The sequence below is a fragment of the Carassius gibelio genome, chromosome A8 (assembly GCF_023724105.1).
Source record: "Carassius gibelio isolate Cgi1373 ecotype wild population from Czech Republic chromosome A8, carGib1.2-hapl.c, whole genome shotgun sequence".
Classification (NCBI taxonomy): Eukaryota; Metazoa; Chordata; class Actinopteri; order Cypriniformes; family Cyprinidae; genus Carassius; species Carassius gibelio.
The window spans coordinates 19,736,473-19,755,331 of record NC_068378.1 but is presented as its reverse complement, the minus strand read 5'-3'; the positions used below and the strand labels follow the sequence as shown (position 1 = coordinate 19,755,331).

At 39.3% G+C, this 18,859-nt stretch overlaps 1 protein-coding gene across 3 annotated transcripts in view; it reads left to right on the top strand.

Annotated features, from left to right (window-relative positions):
- The window catches only part of LOC128018804 (zinc finger protein GLIS1-like), a 72,770-nt gene extending 62,049 nt beyond the window's left edge, over window positions 1–10,721 (top strand). For all 3 annotated transcript variants that reach the window (XM_052604572.1, XM_052604571.1, XM_052604570.1), the window contains exons 9-11: window positions 6,535–6,695; window positions 7,906–8,064; window positions 9,856–10,721. In XM_052604572.1, coding sequence (XP_052460532.1) covers window positions 6,535–6,695; window positions 7,906–8,064; window positions 9,856–9,989 — 454 coding nt within the window. In that variant the 3' untranslated portion in view covers window positions 9,990–10,721. The remainder of the gene's footprint in view (window positions 1–6,534; window positions 6,696–7,905; window positions 8,065–9,855) is intronic.
- The last annotated feature ends 8,138 nt before the right edge of the window (window positions 10,722–18,859 follow it).

The window sequence follows — 18,859 nt, the reverse complement described above, 5'->3', positions numbered from 1 at the left end:
ATCTTCATTCAAAAAAGGATGTGGGGGGAAAGCTCCATCTTGATCTATTTTGTCTCCAGCCAACTCCTGGGGGATTTGTGTCTGTTTGAGCATAAGGATTGCCTCACTTCTGAAAACGGCACCTCTTTTGCACGATTTGTAAGGTCTTTGACAACTCCAACAGGGATTAAACTGGAACGTGACACTAAGGGGTATGAAAACGACAGAGCTTTTCATGAACCTCACAGACTGCATTAAATAACAGTTTATTCCATCATCCTAAATGTAACTTTTCAATGTGTGTCAGGAGTGTAAAGCTAACTTTAAACCCCCAGTGCTGGTTTGTTTACATTAATGTGATTTATTTCATTTATTTATTTTAGATCAAAGTTGCTACAGTTTGTCCCATTTAGACCATAGTTCTTTGAACCTTTTGGTGGTGACTTTCTGAGCCAGAAGTAGATGTTCTTTAACATGGAACAGTGAATCATGTACAGAAGAGTCACATTCACTGAATCATGTCTGATGTGCTAAGGACTTACTCATGTCAACTAAGCGATGCTCTGCTCTGGGATATTCATTACAAGTTTCCATGGAGTCACATTCAGCACTTTGCCTTTATTACTAATTCTGCTACTTTGAAGAAATACCATTTGTAAACACTTTGTTCACAAGCAAACTATTAAGGGTTAGGTCATTAAATACAAGTTTTGCATTACATAATTCCCCATTTTGTTGGTTCTGAATGGATATAGTTATAATTTGTTGAATTAATGCCTCTGCAATCAATGAAAAATGCAAATAAACATCTACTTTAAAATGTATTTAATTAAAATTTATGGAATTTATTTTAAATCTCAATTGCAAGGAAATTGGCATGTTTGTGCTGAAAATAATTAAAATTTTAAATAAGCTATGTACACTAAACTGATGCATAAAAAGTGGTAGCTATAGGCCTAATGGCTTAGTGTGTGTACACTTAAATGCAGAACAAGAATTCTGAGTATGGGTCACCATACTTAGCTGTATGTCACGTCACATATATATATATATATATATATATATATATATATATATATATATATATATATATATCATACATTTTAATACAGTTGACTGTTGACAAAATTATGCAGGGTAACAAATTCACTGTGTGATATAAAATGCATTTATATGCCCTTAAAATGTAAAATATTGGGGCAAAATAAAAAAGGCCCTGTAAGATTTTTTTGTCTCATATTTATATCATATGAAAAACTACGATAACGCACGAGGGCTATTTATATCCGAATAGTACGAGTGCAAATGTGATTTTAAACAACAGTTCAGTAAATAAGAAGTCAGTATTGTGTTGTATTTTAAATAGGCTTCTTCTGTTTTGATAAATTTAGCCAACAAAATTATTCATTGAAAAAATAATAAACATTTATAATAATAATAATAATAATAATAAAGTGATAGTTCACCCAATAAGAAAAGTTCTGTGATAATTTACTCCCTCGTGTTATTTCAGTCCTGCATAACTTAGATTCTGTTATGGAACATAAAAGAAAATAATGAAGAATGTTGGTAACTAAGAAAAAGAAGACTGTTGGTAACCAAGCTGATTTGGTTATGACTTTCATCATATGAACATCATTCCTCCGATTATCTTTGTTTATGTTTCATAGTTAATGTTAGGCCATTGTAGCCTAAAAGTTTATGTGTAGTACATTTTATGTTGTATCAAATAAAATATTTCTTTCTAAAGCTACTTTTTGTAATATCTACTTGATATTTTCTCATTTAACCCAATAATGGCAGTTATTATTAATATATAATATTTTCTTTGTTATTTATTCCTGTGATGGCAAAGCTGAATTTGTGTCATGTGATCTTATAAAAATCATTCTAATATGCAGATTTTGTGCTCATTTACATTGTTTTCCTATTATCAAACAGTTGTGCTGCTTAATATTTTTTATGGAAACCGTGATACTTTTTTTCAGGTTTCTTTGATGACTAAAAGGTACAAAAGAACAGCATTTATTTAAATCATTAATGTTATATAACAATGTAAAAGTCTTCCAGAATCAATCGTATTTATTTTATTTTCTTCCTTATTTAGATCCAGGGAGGCACTCTGAGTTCGACATAAGTGTCATACTCGAGCTAACCAAATGCTTTTCTATCACTTTTGATGATTAGATGAACATGAACTTTTGGATGATCCATTGGTCAGTAGGCAAATAAGCTCTTATGACGGGATAGGCTGTATAGTCACAAAAAGAGCCTGAGAAGGTAAAAGCAGATGATGAGTGAAGGTAAATACTGAAGGGAGAGACTGATCTTTCATATGACAGATTCCCCTCATTCCTAGAGCCTTAGTGAGCTGCAGCTGTTAGTGATTATTGCGTGATTCACTTTAGTTGCACATAGATGCTGCTTGTAAAAATATGAACAGTATAACTTCCTGAGTTTCCTGAGCTTGTGCTGACAGCAGCTCCCAGGGCGATTGTTGCCGCCGAGCTCTCCCCAGAAACACATGGCCGCACGTCAGATCACAGCCAGCGACTAGATCCGAACAGCTTTCCTGCATACGAACACAAGTTAGCCCGCTAACTCAAATTCCTAAACGTATATGCTGCATGCCTTGTGAAACATGGCTGTCTGAGAAAAGCCCCATGACTCATTGGGATTACATCTGAGAACAGTAAAAAAAAAAAAAAAAGATATCTTTTCCTTGGAATGTGAATTTGGCTAACAGTGAAAACGACATAATGGTCTAACAGATGTAACAGCCAAGGAAGTCCTTATCAGATTCTGCGCAAATGAATAATGGGAAATATCACTCCCACACAAGGCCTGAAACATTAATAAAACAGAATTATGAGCTCATTGGAATCCAAATTTTACCTTATGTCTTAGCTAGGCTTAACTCTGTGGATGATAGTACAAAAGGCAATTTAAATGAAATTTATAATGTGTCTGTTTAAATGTTAAAGGTCTGTTCAGTTCAGTCATTTTCCTTTGTTTAAAGTGTTATTCATTATAGCAACAGTGTTTTTATAAAATGTTTAAAATCACTCACATGAGACCATATCACTGGTCTAATAATCACTGATTTATTTATTATTGTTATTTTTTTGTTTGTCTGGGACATATCGAAAGGTCTGTGCATTTCCTTTTAACATAGCCATTATTAGTTAAAGGGGTCATATGATGCGATTTAAATTTTTCCTTTCACTTTGGAGTGTTACAAGCTCTTGGTGCATAAAGAAGATCTGTAAAGCTGCAAAGACTAAAGTCTCAAATCCAGAGAGAGAGTCTTTATAAAAGTTAAGACTTGTCCACACCCCCCTAAAAACGGCTCATTTAAACACTCCCCCACATCTCTACATCATTACTGTATGTGGGAAGATTTGTAAAACGCTGCCCAGATGTTCACGCAAAGAAAGAAGGCGTACCTTTTATTCTCTCTGTTTCCGCCGCCAAAAGAGCACGATATCTACTTTGTCATGCCTAGAACTGATTTGTGCTGGTCGCTGAGGAAATACATCAACTTCGCGCTGTGGATCGTCTGACAGCAGGTTTCACTGTGGACAAATTGGAGTCGAGCCAAGGGTCATCACATGTGGTTGCCGCAAACCCTGGCCGCTCCTTTGTCAAATCCGCTGGCCGTTCTTCACTCTAGCCGCCAGCTGCTGCTCACGTAAGCCGCAGGCCGTTCTTCAATCTAGCCCCCGGTTGTTCATCGCTCTAGTAGCCAGCCGTTCCTCAATCAAGCCCCCGGTTGTTCATCGCTCTAGTAGCCAGCCGTTCCTCAATCAAGCCCCCGGTTGTTCATCGCTCTAGTAGCCAGCCGTTCCTCAATCAAGCCCCCGGTTGTTCATCGCTCTAGTAGCCAGCCGTTCCTCAATCTAGCCCCCGGTTGTTCATCGCTCTAGTAGCCAGCCGTTCCTCAATCTAGCCCCCGGTTGTTCTTCGCTCTAGTAGCCAGCCGTTCCTCAATCAAGCCCCCGGTTGTTCATCGCTCTAGTAGCCAGCCGTTCCTCAATCAAGCCTCCGGTTGTTCTTCGCTCTAGTAGCCAGCCGTTCCTCAATCAAGCCCCCGGTTGTTCACCGCTCTAGTAACCAGCCGTTCCTCAATCTAGCCCCCGGTTGTTCTTCGCTCTAGTAGCCAGCCGTTCCTCAATCAAGCCCCCGGTTGTTCATCGCTCTAGTAGCCAGCCGTTCCTCAATCTAGCCCCGGTTGTTCATCGCTCTAGTAGCCAGCCGTTCCTCAATCTAGCCCCCGGTTGTTCTTCGCTCTAGTAGCCAGCCGTTCCTCAATCAAGCCTCCGGTTGTTCTTCGCTCTAGTAGCCAGCCGTTCCTCAATCTAGCCCCCGGTTGTTCATCGCTCTAGTAGCCAGCCGTTCCTCAATCTAGCCCCGGTTGTTCTTCGCTCTAGTAGCCAGCCGTTCCTCAATCAAGCCCCCGGTGTTCTTCGCTCTAGTAGCCAGCCGTTCCTCAATCTAGCCCCCGGTTGTTCATCGCTCTAGTAGCCAGCCGTTCCTCAATCTAGCCCCCGGTTGTTCATCGCTCTAGTAGCCAGCCGTTCCTCAATCTAGCCCCCGGTTGTTCTTCGCTCTAGTAGCCAGCCGTTCCTCAATCTAGCCCCCGGTTGTTCATCGCTCTAGTAGCCAGCCGTTCCTCAATCTAGCCCCCGGTTGTCCATCGCTCTAGTAGCCAGCCGTTCCTCAATCTAGCCCCCGGTTGTTCTTCGCTCTAGTTGCCGGCTGTTCCTCAATCTAGCCCCCGGTTGTTCATCGCTCTAGTAGCCAGCCGTTCCTCAATCTAGCCCCCGGTTGTTCTTCGCTCTAGTTGCCGGCTGTTCCTCACTCAAGCCGCTGGCCGTTCCTCACTCTTTGCAAGGACAGTCTGGCGCTTCTGACTCATGATATGTAAGTAGGTTTACATATGTAAAGGATTTGCCACTGATGATTTAAACACGAGTTTTGAGCAGTGTAGACTAGCACTTGTTATTTGTAATTTCTCCAAAATTGCCAGCCCGAGACTCAAACCCACAATTTTAGGATCAGGTATCATACTCTCTTATCACAAATGCAGACATGGTTTTATGTTTACGCCCTGTGATATGCAATGCAACGTATAAAAAGACGGTATAAGTCATTATAATCAGTAATAATGTTCCCACTGGATGCAACAACTGCCTCGTTTGTAATTGGTTTTATTGTTTTTGTCCTGTCATGCCGTTGTTCTGAAAATAATGTTGTTTTCTATTTTAATATATTTTAAAATGCAGTTTATTCCTGTGATGGCAAAGCTGAATTTTTAGCATCATTTCTTCAGTGTCACATGATCCTTCAGAAATCATTCTAATATGCCAATATATCTTGATTTGCTGCTCAAGAAACTTTTCTTATTATTACCAATATTGACAAAATTTGTGTTGCTTAATATTTTTTGTGAACTCATTGATACATAACGTTCAGATTTCGTTGATGAATTGAAAATTTATATAACATGTCTTTACTGTCACTTTTGTTAAATTTACTGTGTAACTACAGAATAAAAATATTAATTTGTTTAAAAAATATATTCCGACAGCAAACCTTTGAACCAATCTCCTAAAAGTTAATTTGATCAGTATTTGGGAGTAGACTAGCATATACAGTGAATGGGTTTTAACTTTAAGGGCCATGGAAAAAGCCACAAAACTCTAATATTTATTCTGTAAGGACTTTAGTATTTAGGTAAGAAAATAACATATTTATAAATACTGTTCTCATATATTATTAGGGAGAACAAACAGGCAGTAAAGTGCATTAATTTAATTTTTTCTCAGACCCTTCATATATTACATTATACTGTATGTCCTCAATATTCTTTCCATAACAACATCATGATGAGCATCTGTTTGTCATACTTCTGTTTAAACAGGCGATTTCTTTGAGTTTGTTTTTGTTCTCTGTTCATTTCTGAAATTTAGATTATGATTCTTTGATGTGTGCACTAAAGGCAGAGAGACTTGACTTAGGGGGCAGGAACGACTTCACAGGGCCATTGGGTTGGCACTCCACGTCTCATATTTGAAGACTTGCTTGTGACAGCTGCATCTAATGGCACTAACAGAGCCTTTATTTGTTCCATTGTGTGCAAGCATGAGCAAGCTATCATAACTTCCCCAAAGCCATCACAGTGTACAGTAAGTCAGGGGCATGTTATGTGTAAGTGGCATCTGGAGTGAAGAATGGGCTTGTACTCAATCAAAACCAGGCTCATGGTTTTCCATTAAAACAAGAATTGGAAAAGGATAAAGCATGTTAGAGTAAATAAAAGAATAAATGAAAACATAAATAAATAATGTTGACTCCTTTTCTGAGGTAATCCACCTAGATCTTTCTCAGGGTTAAAGGTAAAATGGGGAAAGTCAATAAAATTACTATAAAGTAATATTCACAGGACTAAACATTATATACTATATGTGAAATTGTATAGTTTTTTTTGTATTTTGGTTTGTTTGTCTTCCACCCATTAATCTTAATAGTTCATGCTTACTTTCTCTCTTGTAGGTTGTCTGGAGCTTTGCTGTCTCCAGGGATCAATCTGCTGAAGGCCGCTACGTCTCCTCCACCAACACTAGAGAAGCAACAGAACTCCTCTTCGAGCCAGCAACACCTTCACACTCACCATAAACCCTACACCACCTTCCACAGCCTGCCTTCAAGTGAGGGTATGAGAACTGCGTTTGTTTGCTCTGATTTTATTGTGTGGCAGTCTTAACACACATTAAAAGTCCAGCACTTCCTTTAAAATGATTTATAACGGCACTGTAAATATAGATGTATATTGGATTACATTTTACAAGAAAATACTATTTCAGTCTTTCTACATTTAAAATCTTAATTTGGTGTGTTAATTTCCATTTCTTTGTAATTATTTGTGAAATTTAATTGAACATTTTATTAAAGGTTTATAAAAAAAATCTAAAGTATCATATTTGATACATCAGGTTTCATGGTTCATATTTATGATATATAGGATATGTGGAGCTCAAACTCAAGGAGGGAAAAAACACTTCAGTTATATTGACATGCCCAAAATGAGCAAAAATTTGCAATTTGTTGAAGTTGCAGATAAATTAATTAGATCTTAAAAAATATAGCAGACTATTGAGATGAACCAATGAATGTCCCTCTGATGTATCATATTTGATACTCACATTTTGAATTGAAACAACTGATGTATGGATAATCAAGTAAAGCTAAGTTGCTTCAGTCCAGTAAGAGTTCATCTCCAAATGTTTCTAACAATATAATTTGATTTTTATGTTTACTTTATTTGAATATACAAGTAGATGAAGTTGTTGTTGTTTTTTACAGGTTTTTCTGCAAACTTTTGACCATGAATAATTTTATTAACTTTAATTTAATTTTTATTAACATTTATTAACTATTATTAGAAATTTCCATATCACATATGACACACATGTTTAATGTCAGCACTTGAGAATTTCATGTCAGAGAGATTCAGATAGTATTGAGAAAACTGGTGTAGTCTCTGCAGTGCTCTGTGCATTAGCCAGAACATGTGGGCTGAAGGGGATGCCTGGAACCACAAGAGGAAACTTTTTTCTTTTAAAATCCCCCAATCCAAAACAGCTAAGCTGTCTGTCAAAAGAACTGCTGTGAACTTCCTTGTCAGGACACAGATATATCTGTGTACCACCTCAAATCTAAGACCCCCATCTGAGAGAGACTACCTGTTGAACACTCCTGGAAGCAAACAAGGGGATAACAAAGGAATAATAAAAAAATAGAAATGCATACAGGAATACAGGATTTGATTAAGAGCTATTTTACGTTTTGAACGTATAGGAAAAAGCCACATTTAAATGACATTTGAGTTCTGTTGTTTTTACTTGTATGGGTATGTGTGCACAGATTACCATGGCAACTTTCAGAGCTGTTTCCATTTTGGCGACGGCTACAGAATGGACCAGTCCATCAGTGGAGGCCATCAACCTGCAGAGTCCCACAGCTTCAACACAAATCCACACAACGGCTTCCACATGAGCTGTTCCACCAGCACCCCTTCCACAGGTACACCTTTAAACACCTTTATACACCTTTAAACTGCAGTCACATTAATTAAGTTTTGATGGATTTTGATGAACTTGGGCAGTTGGTTGTTAGTAATGTAGCTCACAAAAAGTTAATTTCAAACCGAGCAGCTTTCTGTTGGTCAACACTGCAAATTTGTATGACCAGTTTAAAACCTTTGGGAAATCTGCATGGGGAAATCTTTGTCCTGGTGATGGTGCAAAGCTCTGCTATTGACATAAAAGCATTGTTAGTCTCAGCCTCAGATGTCATGCCCATGGACCGTTGGCTGAAGATCTGATGCATACTGCACACAAAATTGGAAACACTTCGGGAGTTTCAAAGTCGTCATTCAGATTGATTGAATTCTACAGGATTTCTGGGAGATGTATTTGTCGTGTTATTTAAAGTTCCACCTTGAAACAAATATGCCGCGACACCAAACCCCCTCATGTAAGAAGAAAGCCGTCGTCTTTACAACTGTGATAAATGTGGTTTTATTAACAAAGTTCGGGAGAAGCACGATCAGATAATCATCCAATTTGGCACAGGTGCATCTCGTTTAGCTAATCATCTTAAATAGCACGCAAGCATATATATATCCAGTCTTCCTACCTCCTGTCCCACGACAGTTTTTCGGCAACCCTCCTCCACCCCAACTCCTCACTTCTAATCTATTTATCCCAAATTAGGGATAGGGGGAGTTATTTGGGTTCGAGCTATGCTCCGGGCCCGGACCCCTCCCCCAGGACAGCACGCCAAAATATGCCTACTATTTGCCTTCAGATTAGATGTAAGGGTGAACTCGTGAATGAGTGCTTATCAGGATAAAATAAATGCTGGATTTTCAAAAGTATGTGAAATAAGTTTGCGGCATAGAATCTGGAATGCATCCAAGAGTTTTACACACATCTGTTATTGTGGGGACATTTCCACACCCCTAAACCTGAAGTGGCACAAGACGAAACGTGATTGGTCACTTTATCTGTCAGTCATATGGCCTCTTGGGTAGTCCTTGCCATTCAAAGCAGCCAAGGTTCACAGACCTTCTGCTGTCAGTTTGAAAGTCTGGCTATGCAAGACTAAAGCATTGTATAAGGACTTGATTCGTTTTTCCAAAATAAATGTAATTTGTGTATTGCCACTAAAAAAGAAAATAACTAAAATGATGTTTACAGTGTCTATTATAAAAAAAAAAAAAAAAAAATTAAATAATGAATCAGCTGCAGAACCAATAAATAAACTGACTTCAGAAAGCATTGTTTCAACTTTTGCCCCACGCAAAATTTTGAGACTTAAAATGAATGTATTTCAGCTTTGAAAATTCAAAGAACAACGGAAAATGTTACTACACATTTAGCTATACAAAACCAATAATTATCAAGTAATATCTAAATCTATATAAATTAAGTTCAAGTGATATTGTCAGCTTTATTTTAGGACAACATCACCAGTAATAAGCAACATGGTTAGAAACAGGTAAGCTGATTTAGCTGGTAGTCATCTTGTCAGTTTTTTTCTATCCCATATTACACATCAAGTTTGTCTTCAGTTTCAGTACCCTACACATTATTTTTGTTAATAAATAAGTTTATTTTAAATCAGCAAAAATTGGGTATTACCGTTAAAGAAACAACCACCTTATCTACCCACCAAAGGGGGTACATTAGTAGCATAATTATTACCTGAAGGTACTTGTGGCCTAACAGGACATTTTTTTTTCCATGTTTTCTGAGAGATTAATACAAGTAACGTATTGTTCCATATGTTCCTTTTCTCCATAATGCAAAGGTTTCAGCTTGGTGTCGGACATCATAGGATCAGGTTGCCAGTTCTCACCGGGCACAGAGGAGAGTGTTTTCTTTCAGGTGGGAGGCTTTGATCGCGGCTTGAGCCAAATGTCATCAGTGTACACAGAGACATAGGACCAGCTTACCTTGTCGGCCATCAACACAATTGTCTTCTTTCAGACCAAACACTTTCTTAAATTATTTTCTTTAATCTATGCAGTTTTAGCCTGTCAAAGAGTTTACAGTTTTTCTCAAAATTCACCTTTTTTTATTTCCCTAAAATGCATGGTTGGATCACTTCATTGGACTGAAATATCTGCTTGACTAGCCTAAAAGCTGCTTTTCCATGACAACCAAGGTTAAATAATGAGGGGTTTGTGTTGTGGAGTGTTTATTTGTGGGATGTTATGAAATTGCGGGGTTTTTTCTCAGTATTTTGAAAGATATGTTCAAAGTATCATGAGATACTCCCTTGTCGTCTTCGCTACATCACTAGTCTTAATAAATCCAGCTGGTCAGCTCAGATCCAATTGTGACTTTGGAACAGTTTGATAGAAACTTCATAACCACCACAACTCATCAGTGATGAGTTCCACATTTCCCTCTCAGAGCTCTTTTTCTGATTTGTTGGCTGTTGTGTTGGAAACAATTATTTAGTGTTGCTGTGTTTTGTCAGTGAATGTTTGCAAATGTTTGTATTGCTTTTAATTTGGTTGTCATCATCCCAGATAAACATAGTTCTTTATTTTGTAATGGTTGATGGCTTTAATATCTACCACACTTTCATCGTATGTATAAAATGTACAGTTTGTTTAATTTTAATAATTATGTCAATCTCTGAATCTCTGAAAATAAATGAGTCTTGAATATTGCAGTCTAATGCTCATCATTGTGCATTTTAGATGTGGTAAATATGTTGACTGTTTAACTAAATAAATATGGTGTTACTCAGAATCAAATATAATTAAATTTGGTTTAAACACATTGAATTATACTGGGGAATCAAATCGCTAGATATTTTGCTAATTATTTGCATATGTTCACTTTACTTTTTTAAAGTTTATTAGAACTGATCTCAGCCATATAATTGACTGAGCAGGAAAAAAAACTATATAAGTCGGCTCTGAGCCCCACTGTGTCAGAATCTCTCGACTGAAGTGACAGTCATCTACATGAGGCCTTATAGCACAGCAGCATATGCAAAACTCGCTCCCTTATCTCAGGGAACCGAGGTTACGTTAGTAACTGGAGCACCCATTGCGCTAGTGGGGAATGCATCCAATAGTGCCATGCTATAAGCAAGTGCAGAATGAAGACGCTCTGTACTGTAATGAAGACCACCCTGTACCGAGGGCTCCAGTTAGTCTGAGCCAATAATGATACCCAAGCCACTTAGGCTGTGGTCTAAATTACATAACCCTCTCCACTTACAAAGGAGATTAGGTAAAATTAAGTTTACAAGATCCGTACCTGCAAGGAAGGGACATTCTAGTTATAAAATCTAGTGAAGGTAGACGGCGTTGACCAGCCAGCGGCTGCACAAATATCACCAATTAAAACCCCTCTGGACCAAACCCAGGAGGAGGTTGTTCCTCTGGTGGAGTTTTTTCCTCACACCTACAGCAGAACACTGCAAGCCTGCTGAGGGGTAAGCCAGGGATATAGCACTGACTATCCAGTGAGATACTTCTAAACCGGCAGACCTTTAAAGAGGCCTCTGAAGCATACAAAGTCTAAGACCACAAGTGGGTGATGACTTGTGCTCTGAATGGAGTGGAAAGCACTTTTAGTACATAGCTGTGACTCAGGACAGGAAGCACTGACTGACAGTGCTTGCAGGTCACCCGCTCCCTTGACTGATGCTAAAGCCAGGAGGAGGGCACTCTTAAGCGACAGGGGCTGCAAGTCAGCGGACTGCAGCTGCTCAAAGGGAGGATCTAACAGAGCCCAGAGGGCTATAGAATCTCTGATTCAGAAACATTGCATGATGACGGGTCCTGGTTCCATGCTGCACACTAGTAAGAGAAGACTAACCATTTAAGGGCGTAAAGATGTCTTGTAGATTGAGCTCTAGCCTCTAAAATTGTATTAGCGGGAGCTACAAAGGCTCCTATAGAGGGGCCAAATATGAAGGCTCCACAGCTCTGGCCAGGGATGCCAAATCATGCCCTTCGCTTGCAGGAGTTCTTCCTCAGTGGTTAGTGGTATCTGACAAGGGGCTGCCATTAGCAGCTAGATCAACTCAGGAGCCACATTTGATTCCTCCAGAGTGGGGCCACCAAGACTACTGAGCAACTGGGGGGAACAGATGAGCGTTGGGTCAATTGTGGCCTTCAAAAATAAATTGGGCACTGAAAGTTTTCTTCTAAGGCGAAGAGGTCCTCCTCTGCCCGGCCAAAGACACACCAGATCATTTGAACCATTGGAGATATAGTCTTTATTTTACTGGAGCCCCTTGGTTCAGTCTGCCTGGCACATGACCTGTTCTCAGCAAGAGGTGTTTGCCTTGTGCCCATAAAAGGAGGCGTCGAGCCAACCTGTGAAGGGAGCATGACCTGAGACCTGAGACCACTGTCACGTGGCCTTAACGGACCGGGATGTGGTCCTATCAAGGCTGATAGGAAGGTTTTTAGCCATTATCTCCATGGACTCATACAGAGCTCCCCAACCTGAGCTGGAGGTATTTGTTAATACCATCTTCCTTCTGGAGGTCAGCCCCAAGGGATGCTGATTGGAACTAGGGTAAAAACATCCCATGTGCCAAGTGTGAGACAGCACATGGGAGACAAAGAGCTCTAGGCTCAATTGATTCTCAACCCAATCTGCTCCAGGTGGCTGAGCTGCACTGTCCCATGAGCGATGAGTTCCCATTCTGATCTGGCTAAGACCAGCCAATCGTCAAGGTAATTTAGAATGCTGATTTACATCCATCTCAGTGGGGAAAGAACTTTGTCTATTCACCTTGTAAAAGTGTGTGGAGTCAGAAACAGTCTGAATGGCAGGACTGTATACTGATAGGTCACTCTCTTGAATATGAATCCTTAGAACAGTCCTGTGATGGGGAGCTATCTGGATATAAACATAAATGTCTTTCAGATCCACTGATAGAAACCAGTCCTCAGGGCATATTTGCACAAGGATGTTTCAAACTCAACATCCTGAACAGCCGTCTCATTAGGGAGTGGATCAGATGCCTGTGACCAAGAATGATTCTGAGCCCGACATCTTTCTTGAGAACAAGGAAGTAACAGCTGTAAAAGCCCAACTCACTGTTTGCTAGCAACTGTTTGCTTTGAACTTCAGACCGGAGAACTTGTGCATCATTGTTCCATACCGAAGTTTGAATGATACCTCTGAACCAAGTCAGTCTGCAACGAACTGAAGCGAGTAGCCTTATTCTATGATTTTTAGAAACTAACTTTACAGATCCGGGGCTAGTTTTCCTAGTCTGAAGCCGGATGGCAAGTGGTTTTAGTTTATCAGCATCCCTGATCTCTGACAGATTTTGCCAAAGGTGGCACTCCAGCACCACTATGTTAGCCATGACCTTGTCAATGGGAGAGAAGAGCGTGGAGGACCTCCTTCATTAAAGAAGGTGATCCGCAAGTGGAGAAGGGCGATTAATGCTCTCCCAGTGAGCGTATTCCATCTGCATTTACACTGCCCAGACAGGGGACAAACTCACCTTGCCCATTTACATTATGCAGGGGTTCCCTGCACAAGTCACACTTGCGGCATGACATTTGAATCATTGCTGGAAATTTGCTCAAAAATGTGCTCTTAAATGGGGGGAAGGTACAAGAACATGAACAAATTAGGCATCAGTATCAGAGTAAACAGGAGTTTACACATAAGCATCAGCAATGCAATGGGAGAGACTGTTCAAAAGGGAACTTAAATTTAATACACTTTTGTAGACTATTGTTAGGGGAGTCTGCCCCTTTTGGAGAGGATGAGGATCATTAATCTCAGAAAATCTGTCATAACATATGTGACCTTGAAACACAAATCCAGTCTTATATTACTGGGGTATACAGGTGCTTCTCAATCATTTAGAATGTCATGGAAAGGTTCATTTATTTCAATAATTCAACTTTGAATAATTCAAGGTTTCCTGAGACTTCAAAATGGTCTCTCAATTTGGTTCACTAGGCTACACAATCATAGGGAAAGACTGCTGATCTGACAGTTGTCCAGAAGACAATCATTGACACCATTCACAAGGAGGGTAAGCCACAAACATTCATTGCAAAAGAAGCTGGCTGTTCACTGAGTGCTTTATCCTAGCATGTTAACAGAAAGCTGAGTGGAAGGAAAAAGTGTGGAAGAAAAATATACACAACCAACCGAGAGAACCGCAGCCTTATGAAGATTGTCAAGCCAAATTGATTCAAGAATTTGAGTGAACTTCACAAGGAATGGACTGAGGCTGGGGTCAAGCCATCAAGAGCCATCACACACAGACGTGTCAAGGAATTTGGCTACAGTTGTCGTATTACTCTTGTTAAGCCCCTTCTGATGCATCTTACCTGGGCTAAGGAGAAGAAGAAATGGACTGTTACCCAGTGTTCCAAAGTCCTCTTTTCAGATGAGAGCAAGTTTTGTATTTCATTTGAAATCCAAGGTCCTAGAGTCTGGAGGAAGGGTGGAGAAGCTCATAGCCCAAGTTGCTTGAAGTCCAGTGTTAAGTTTCCACAGTCTGTGATGATTTGGGGTGCAGTGTCATCTGCTGGTATTGGTCCATTGTGTTTTTTGCAAACCAAAGTCACTGCACCCGTTTACCAAGAAATTTTGGAGCACTTCATGCTTCCTTCTGCTGACCAGCTTTTGGAAGATGCTGATTTTATTTTCCAACAGGATTTAGCACCTGCCCACACTGCCAAAAGCACTAAAAGTTGGTTAAATGACCATGGTGTTGGTGTGCTTGACTGGCCAGCAATCTCACCAGAGGGTATTGTCAAGAGGAAAATGAGAAACAAGAGACCAAACAATGCAGATGAGCTAAAGGCCATTGTCAAAGAAACCTGGGCTTCCATACCACCTCAGCAGTGCCACAAACTGATCACCTCCATGGCACACCGAATTGAGGCAGTAATTAAAGCAAAAGGAGTCCCTACCATGTATTGAGCACATATACAGTAAATGAACATACTTTCCAGAATGCCAACAGTTTTTTAATTATTTTTTTTTTTATTGGTCTTATGAAGCATTCTGATTTGTTGAGATAGTGAATAGGTGGGTTTTTGTTAAGATTGTGAGCCAAAATCATCACAATTGAAAGAACCAAAGACTTAGGCCCAATCCCAATTCTATTTTTTACCCCTTCCCCTTCCCCTAACCCTCCGCCTACCCCTTCCCCTTCTCCCTTAAAACAGAGTGTCAAGGGTTAGGGGAGAAGATATTCCCCTAAGGATTGTGACACCACTACCATGACGTCACACGTCATCAGTGTTCGTCGTCTAGCTCTTACAATACACACATATACTGGTGTGCATTAGAGCCATTAATTTTCGTTCTGTATTAAAGAGCTGCTTACTGACACACACACATATTGGAAATCACGCAGCTCACACATCCAGGAGAAAATAAACTTGTCAATGCTGCCCCATGACTTTTATTAAATACAGTTTAAATACTGAATCGCTACATTATATTTTTCCAGCGACGAGAGGACACAATTGCTGTTTTTAAGTAAAGTCACTCTAAAAAGATAAACGAACAGACGCAAATATACAAAACCTCCATTTCTCTCTCTCTCTCTCTCTCTCTCTCTCGAATAGGCAATATTTGAGAAAATGGTTTAGCGATTTCTAATTATTGGCGGGATTAGTCTATGGCAGTTATCACCCTGATCAGACATATGCTGTGGCACTATCATGCAGTCTGTAATAATATGACGTTAACAAAAATTAGCGATTTTTTGCAAACATTTCTTTGAGTAACATGACCGTTAATATGAACTCACAATTGAATGTAACATAAAGCAAATGATTACTTTTCATTAAAATGTTTATTTATGCCAAAAAAGTATTTTTGTTCACTGTAGCAACCATGTTGCCGAGATAATTCATACCCCCTTCGTTTGAAGTGTGGTCCTGAAAAATCTTCTTTTGAAGGGCTATCTGGCCCTTCCCCTTACCCCTACCCCTCCAACCAAATGAGAATCGAGACACCCCTACCCATTCATGTGAACCCGCGAAACGGAGGGGTAGGGGAAAGGGGAAGGGCTAAGGGGTAGAATTGGGATTGGGCCTTAAACTACTTCAGTCTGTGTGCACTGAATTTATTTAATACACAAGTTTCACAATTTCAGCTGAATTATTGAATTATCATTTTCAGTAAAAAAAAACAAACTTAGACATAAGTTTATTTGCTTTGGACCATGGATTGAATGTACTAATGGGAATGTGTCACCTCTAACTAATGCTGTTAAAAAACAACCTCTTGCCAATGATAAGTTTAGGAAAATGGAGATGATTGTGAATGGCTCAAAGTGTGGAAAACTCACAGATACTGAATAACTAAACTGAATAATAGAGTTTAATTAGAAAACAATATTGGTTTATTCTTGCTTAAGATGTCAAACCCAAAGTTCATCTGTAGCAGATCCCTTTCTGCACATAACGAATTTCACACAGTAGACAACAGGATGGCTTCAGAACAGCTGAATTTATTGACCCGCCCTGGAAACATATGGGACAATTTGATCAATATTTTTCGTTGTGCCAACCTCTTCCCACATCACACACAACATTAAGAAAGAGCGAGAGAAAATAAGTGCGTCTTTCCTCGCCAGCGTCCATCCGCAAACTGAGGATGATGTAACTCACGCACTCCAAACGCATAGCGCGCAACACTGATAAATGTCCCATGCACACAACAAACACCCCAACCGATAGTTCCCAACCACAAAGAAAAATAGTTTTGGGAAGTTCATCATACAAACCCAAGACACAATCAATACTTTTCTCTTCCCAACTTGCTACACATCTAATGTTGACAATTTGAAGTCAAAAGCTGCGTTTGCATTGTCATCAATTAAATCGCTGCAGGCGTCTGCAGTATTTTGATTTATTCTGAACTGCTCAACTGTGTTGCATTGCCAGTGTTTCTGTCACTTATGTCAACATAAATCACCAAATGCCATTACATACTTCTGAGAAAACTTACATTTGTAGCAACCAAGTAAAGATGATACATTGGAACTTCTGGTTTTGGAAAAGCTTTTATATTTTGTGCGCAATGTGTAAGCAAAGGGTCCATGAACAGTCTGAGGCTGAGATGGCTCAATTTCTAATAATAGACATAATGCCTGAATGGTGAGCTGTCCACCAGAACAATGCAGTTCTTCAACAGGGTCTTGGTTCTCACAAGCTCATTGTTGGAGGGATTGTACACAACAACAATGATCCTGGTTTTGCGAGTGCACCCAGTGAGTTACAGTGAAAAATGACATGTACTTATAATTATTTCCAAAAAAATGAAAGAAAAGCCCCAGAGAACATGCAGAGTAGGATTTCACCAGTGTCATGTTTAGATTTGCTCACAGAGAATAAATAATTCACATGCATGATGTATGCCATGCATAAAAACTGAAATATGTCCATTGCAACCCATGAGACAGACAATTATGAGCAGGTCAGCTCAAGAGTTTTCCCTGTTCAAGCAAATTGTTTTGTTTTACAGTGATGTGTTACATCAGAGACTTCACGCAAAATTTATGAGAAAATTTCCAGGCACCACTTCCATGATCGCAGTCTAAAGGCATTTCATGGTTTTAATACTTCTAAATGCACTGACACACAGACTCAGTGTCCTGACAACCAATAAAAATATTAGCTGGCAAGAAATTTGGAAGCTAGAGCGGTTGAAATTGCACCAAAACTCACTGATTTGTAAGTTTGCAACAATAATTTTGACTGACTGCTCAGATAGTCCTTCAGTAGACCACAATGATTAGCATTTGAATGGACGTCTGCATGTTTAAAAAGTCAATAATTTAGTATGCAGATATAGCAATGACTCGCGTGCATAAGATTGTGTAAGTGTTAGGTCAGTGAGAAATGTAATAAATTGCTCTTGGAGCTGGAATAAGAGGAGGATCAGAAGAAGAAGCAAAAGAAAGAAAAAGAAAGGAAGAAAAGAGAGTTATTATGAGCAGAGATGTGCACTCACAGCCGCAGGCGAAGTTCCCGCCTTCCAGTCTCAGCGCGCGGCGTTTCTTATTGCCTCCCCACACGTGTATAAAACTGATATAAAAAGTAAAATAAATAAATAAATGGTTTATTTTATGTTAATTTCTATAAATGTCTGTGTATTCTTTATGTAGTTTAATTGACAACATATTATATTAAACCACTTGCAATGTATCCTGCGTCTCTTAGTACATATCCTGATGATTATTTTTATACGCTGGTCAACCAAAGACTCGCAACTTTATGTTAGCAGAAGGGCGTCCCAGTTCATACTTTCTCTCCTGTGTTTCTACTCATAGCCTAAGTGCCAGTGATCCCTGGAGATAGCCTACATTAAGATCACAGATATGAAACACACAAACAAATGAACTAACATTACACCGGAAATGGTAAATTACATGCACCTACATCAAATGTAATTACTTTTAATACGTAAAAAATATATATCTGCTGTATTAACAGGAAATAAACTGAGCACGAACAGTTACTGCAATGCACCTGTCGCTGATATTGCGCAGCTTGATTTGAATATATGGTTCAGTTAATTAATATGTGATTTTGACACCTGTGTCTGTAGTACAAACCTAAAACCTGAAGAGGTCTAGACTAAATACAGCTTTTTTCAAACATGAGCAGTAGCCTACGTAACGCAATCATTGCAGTCCTAACCTGTTTATTCGCATATCAAACACTTAATAGGCTATGTATTATGTTCATACTGCGATAGGGTTAATAAAGTATTGCAAATGTTTTAGAGAGGCCTGCGTTATTGCGTTTATTACGAAATCCTTACCCATTCCTGGGTGCCTT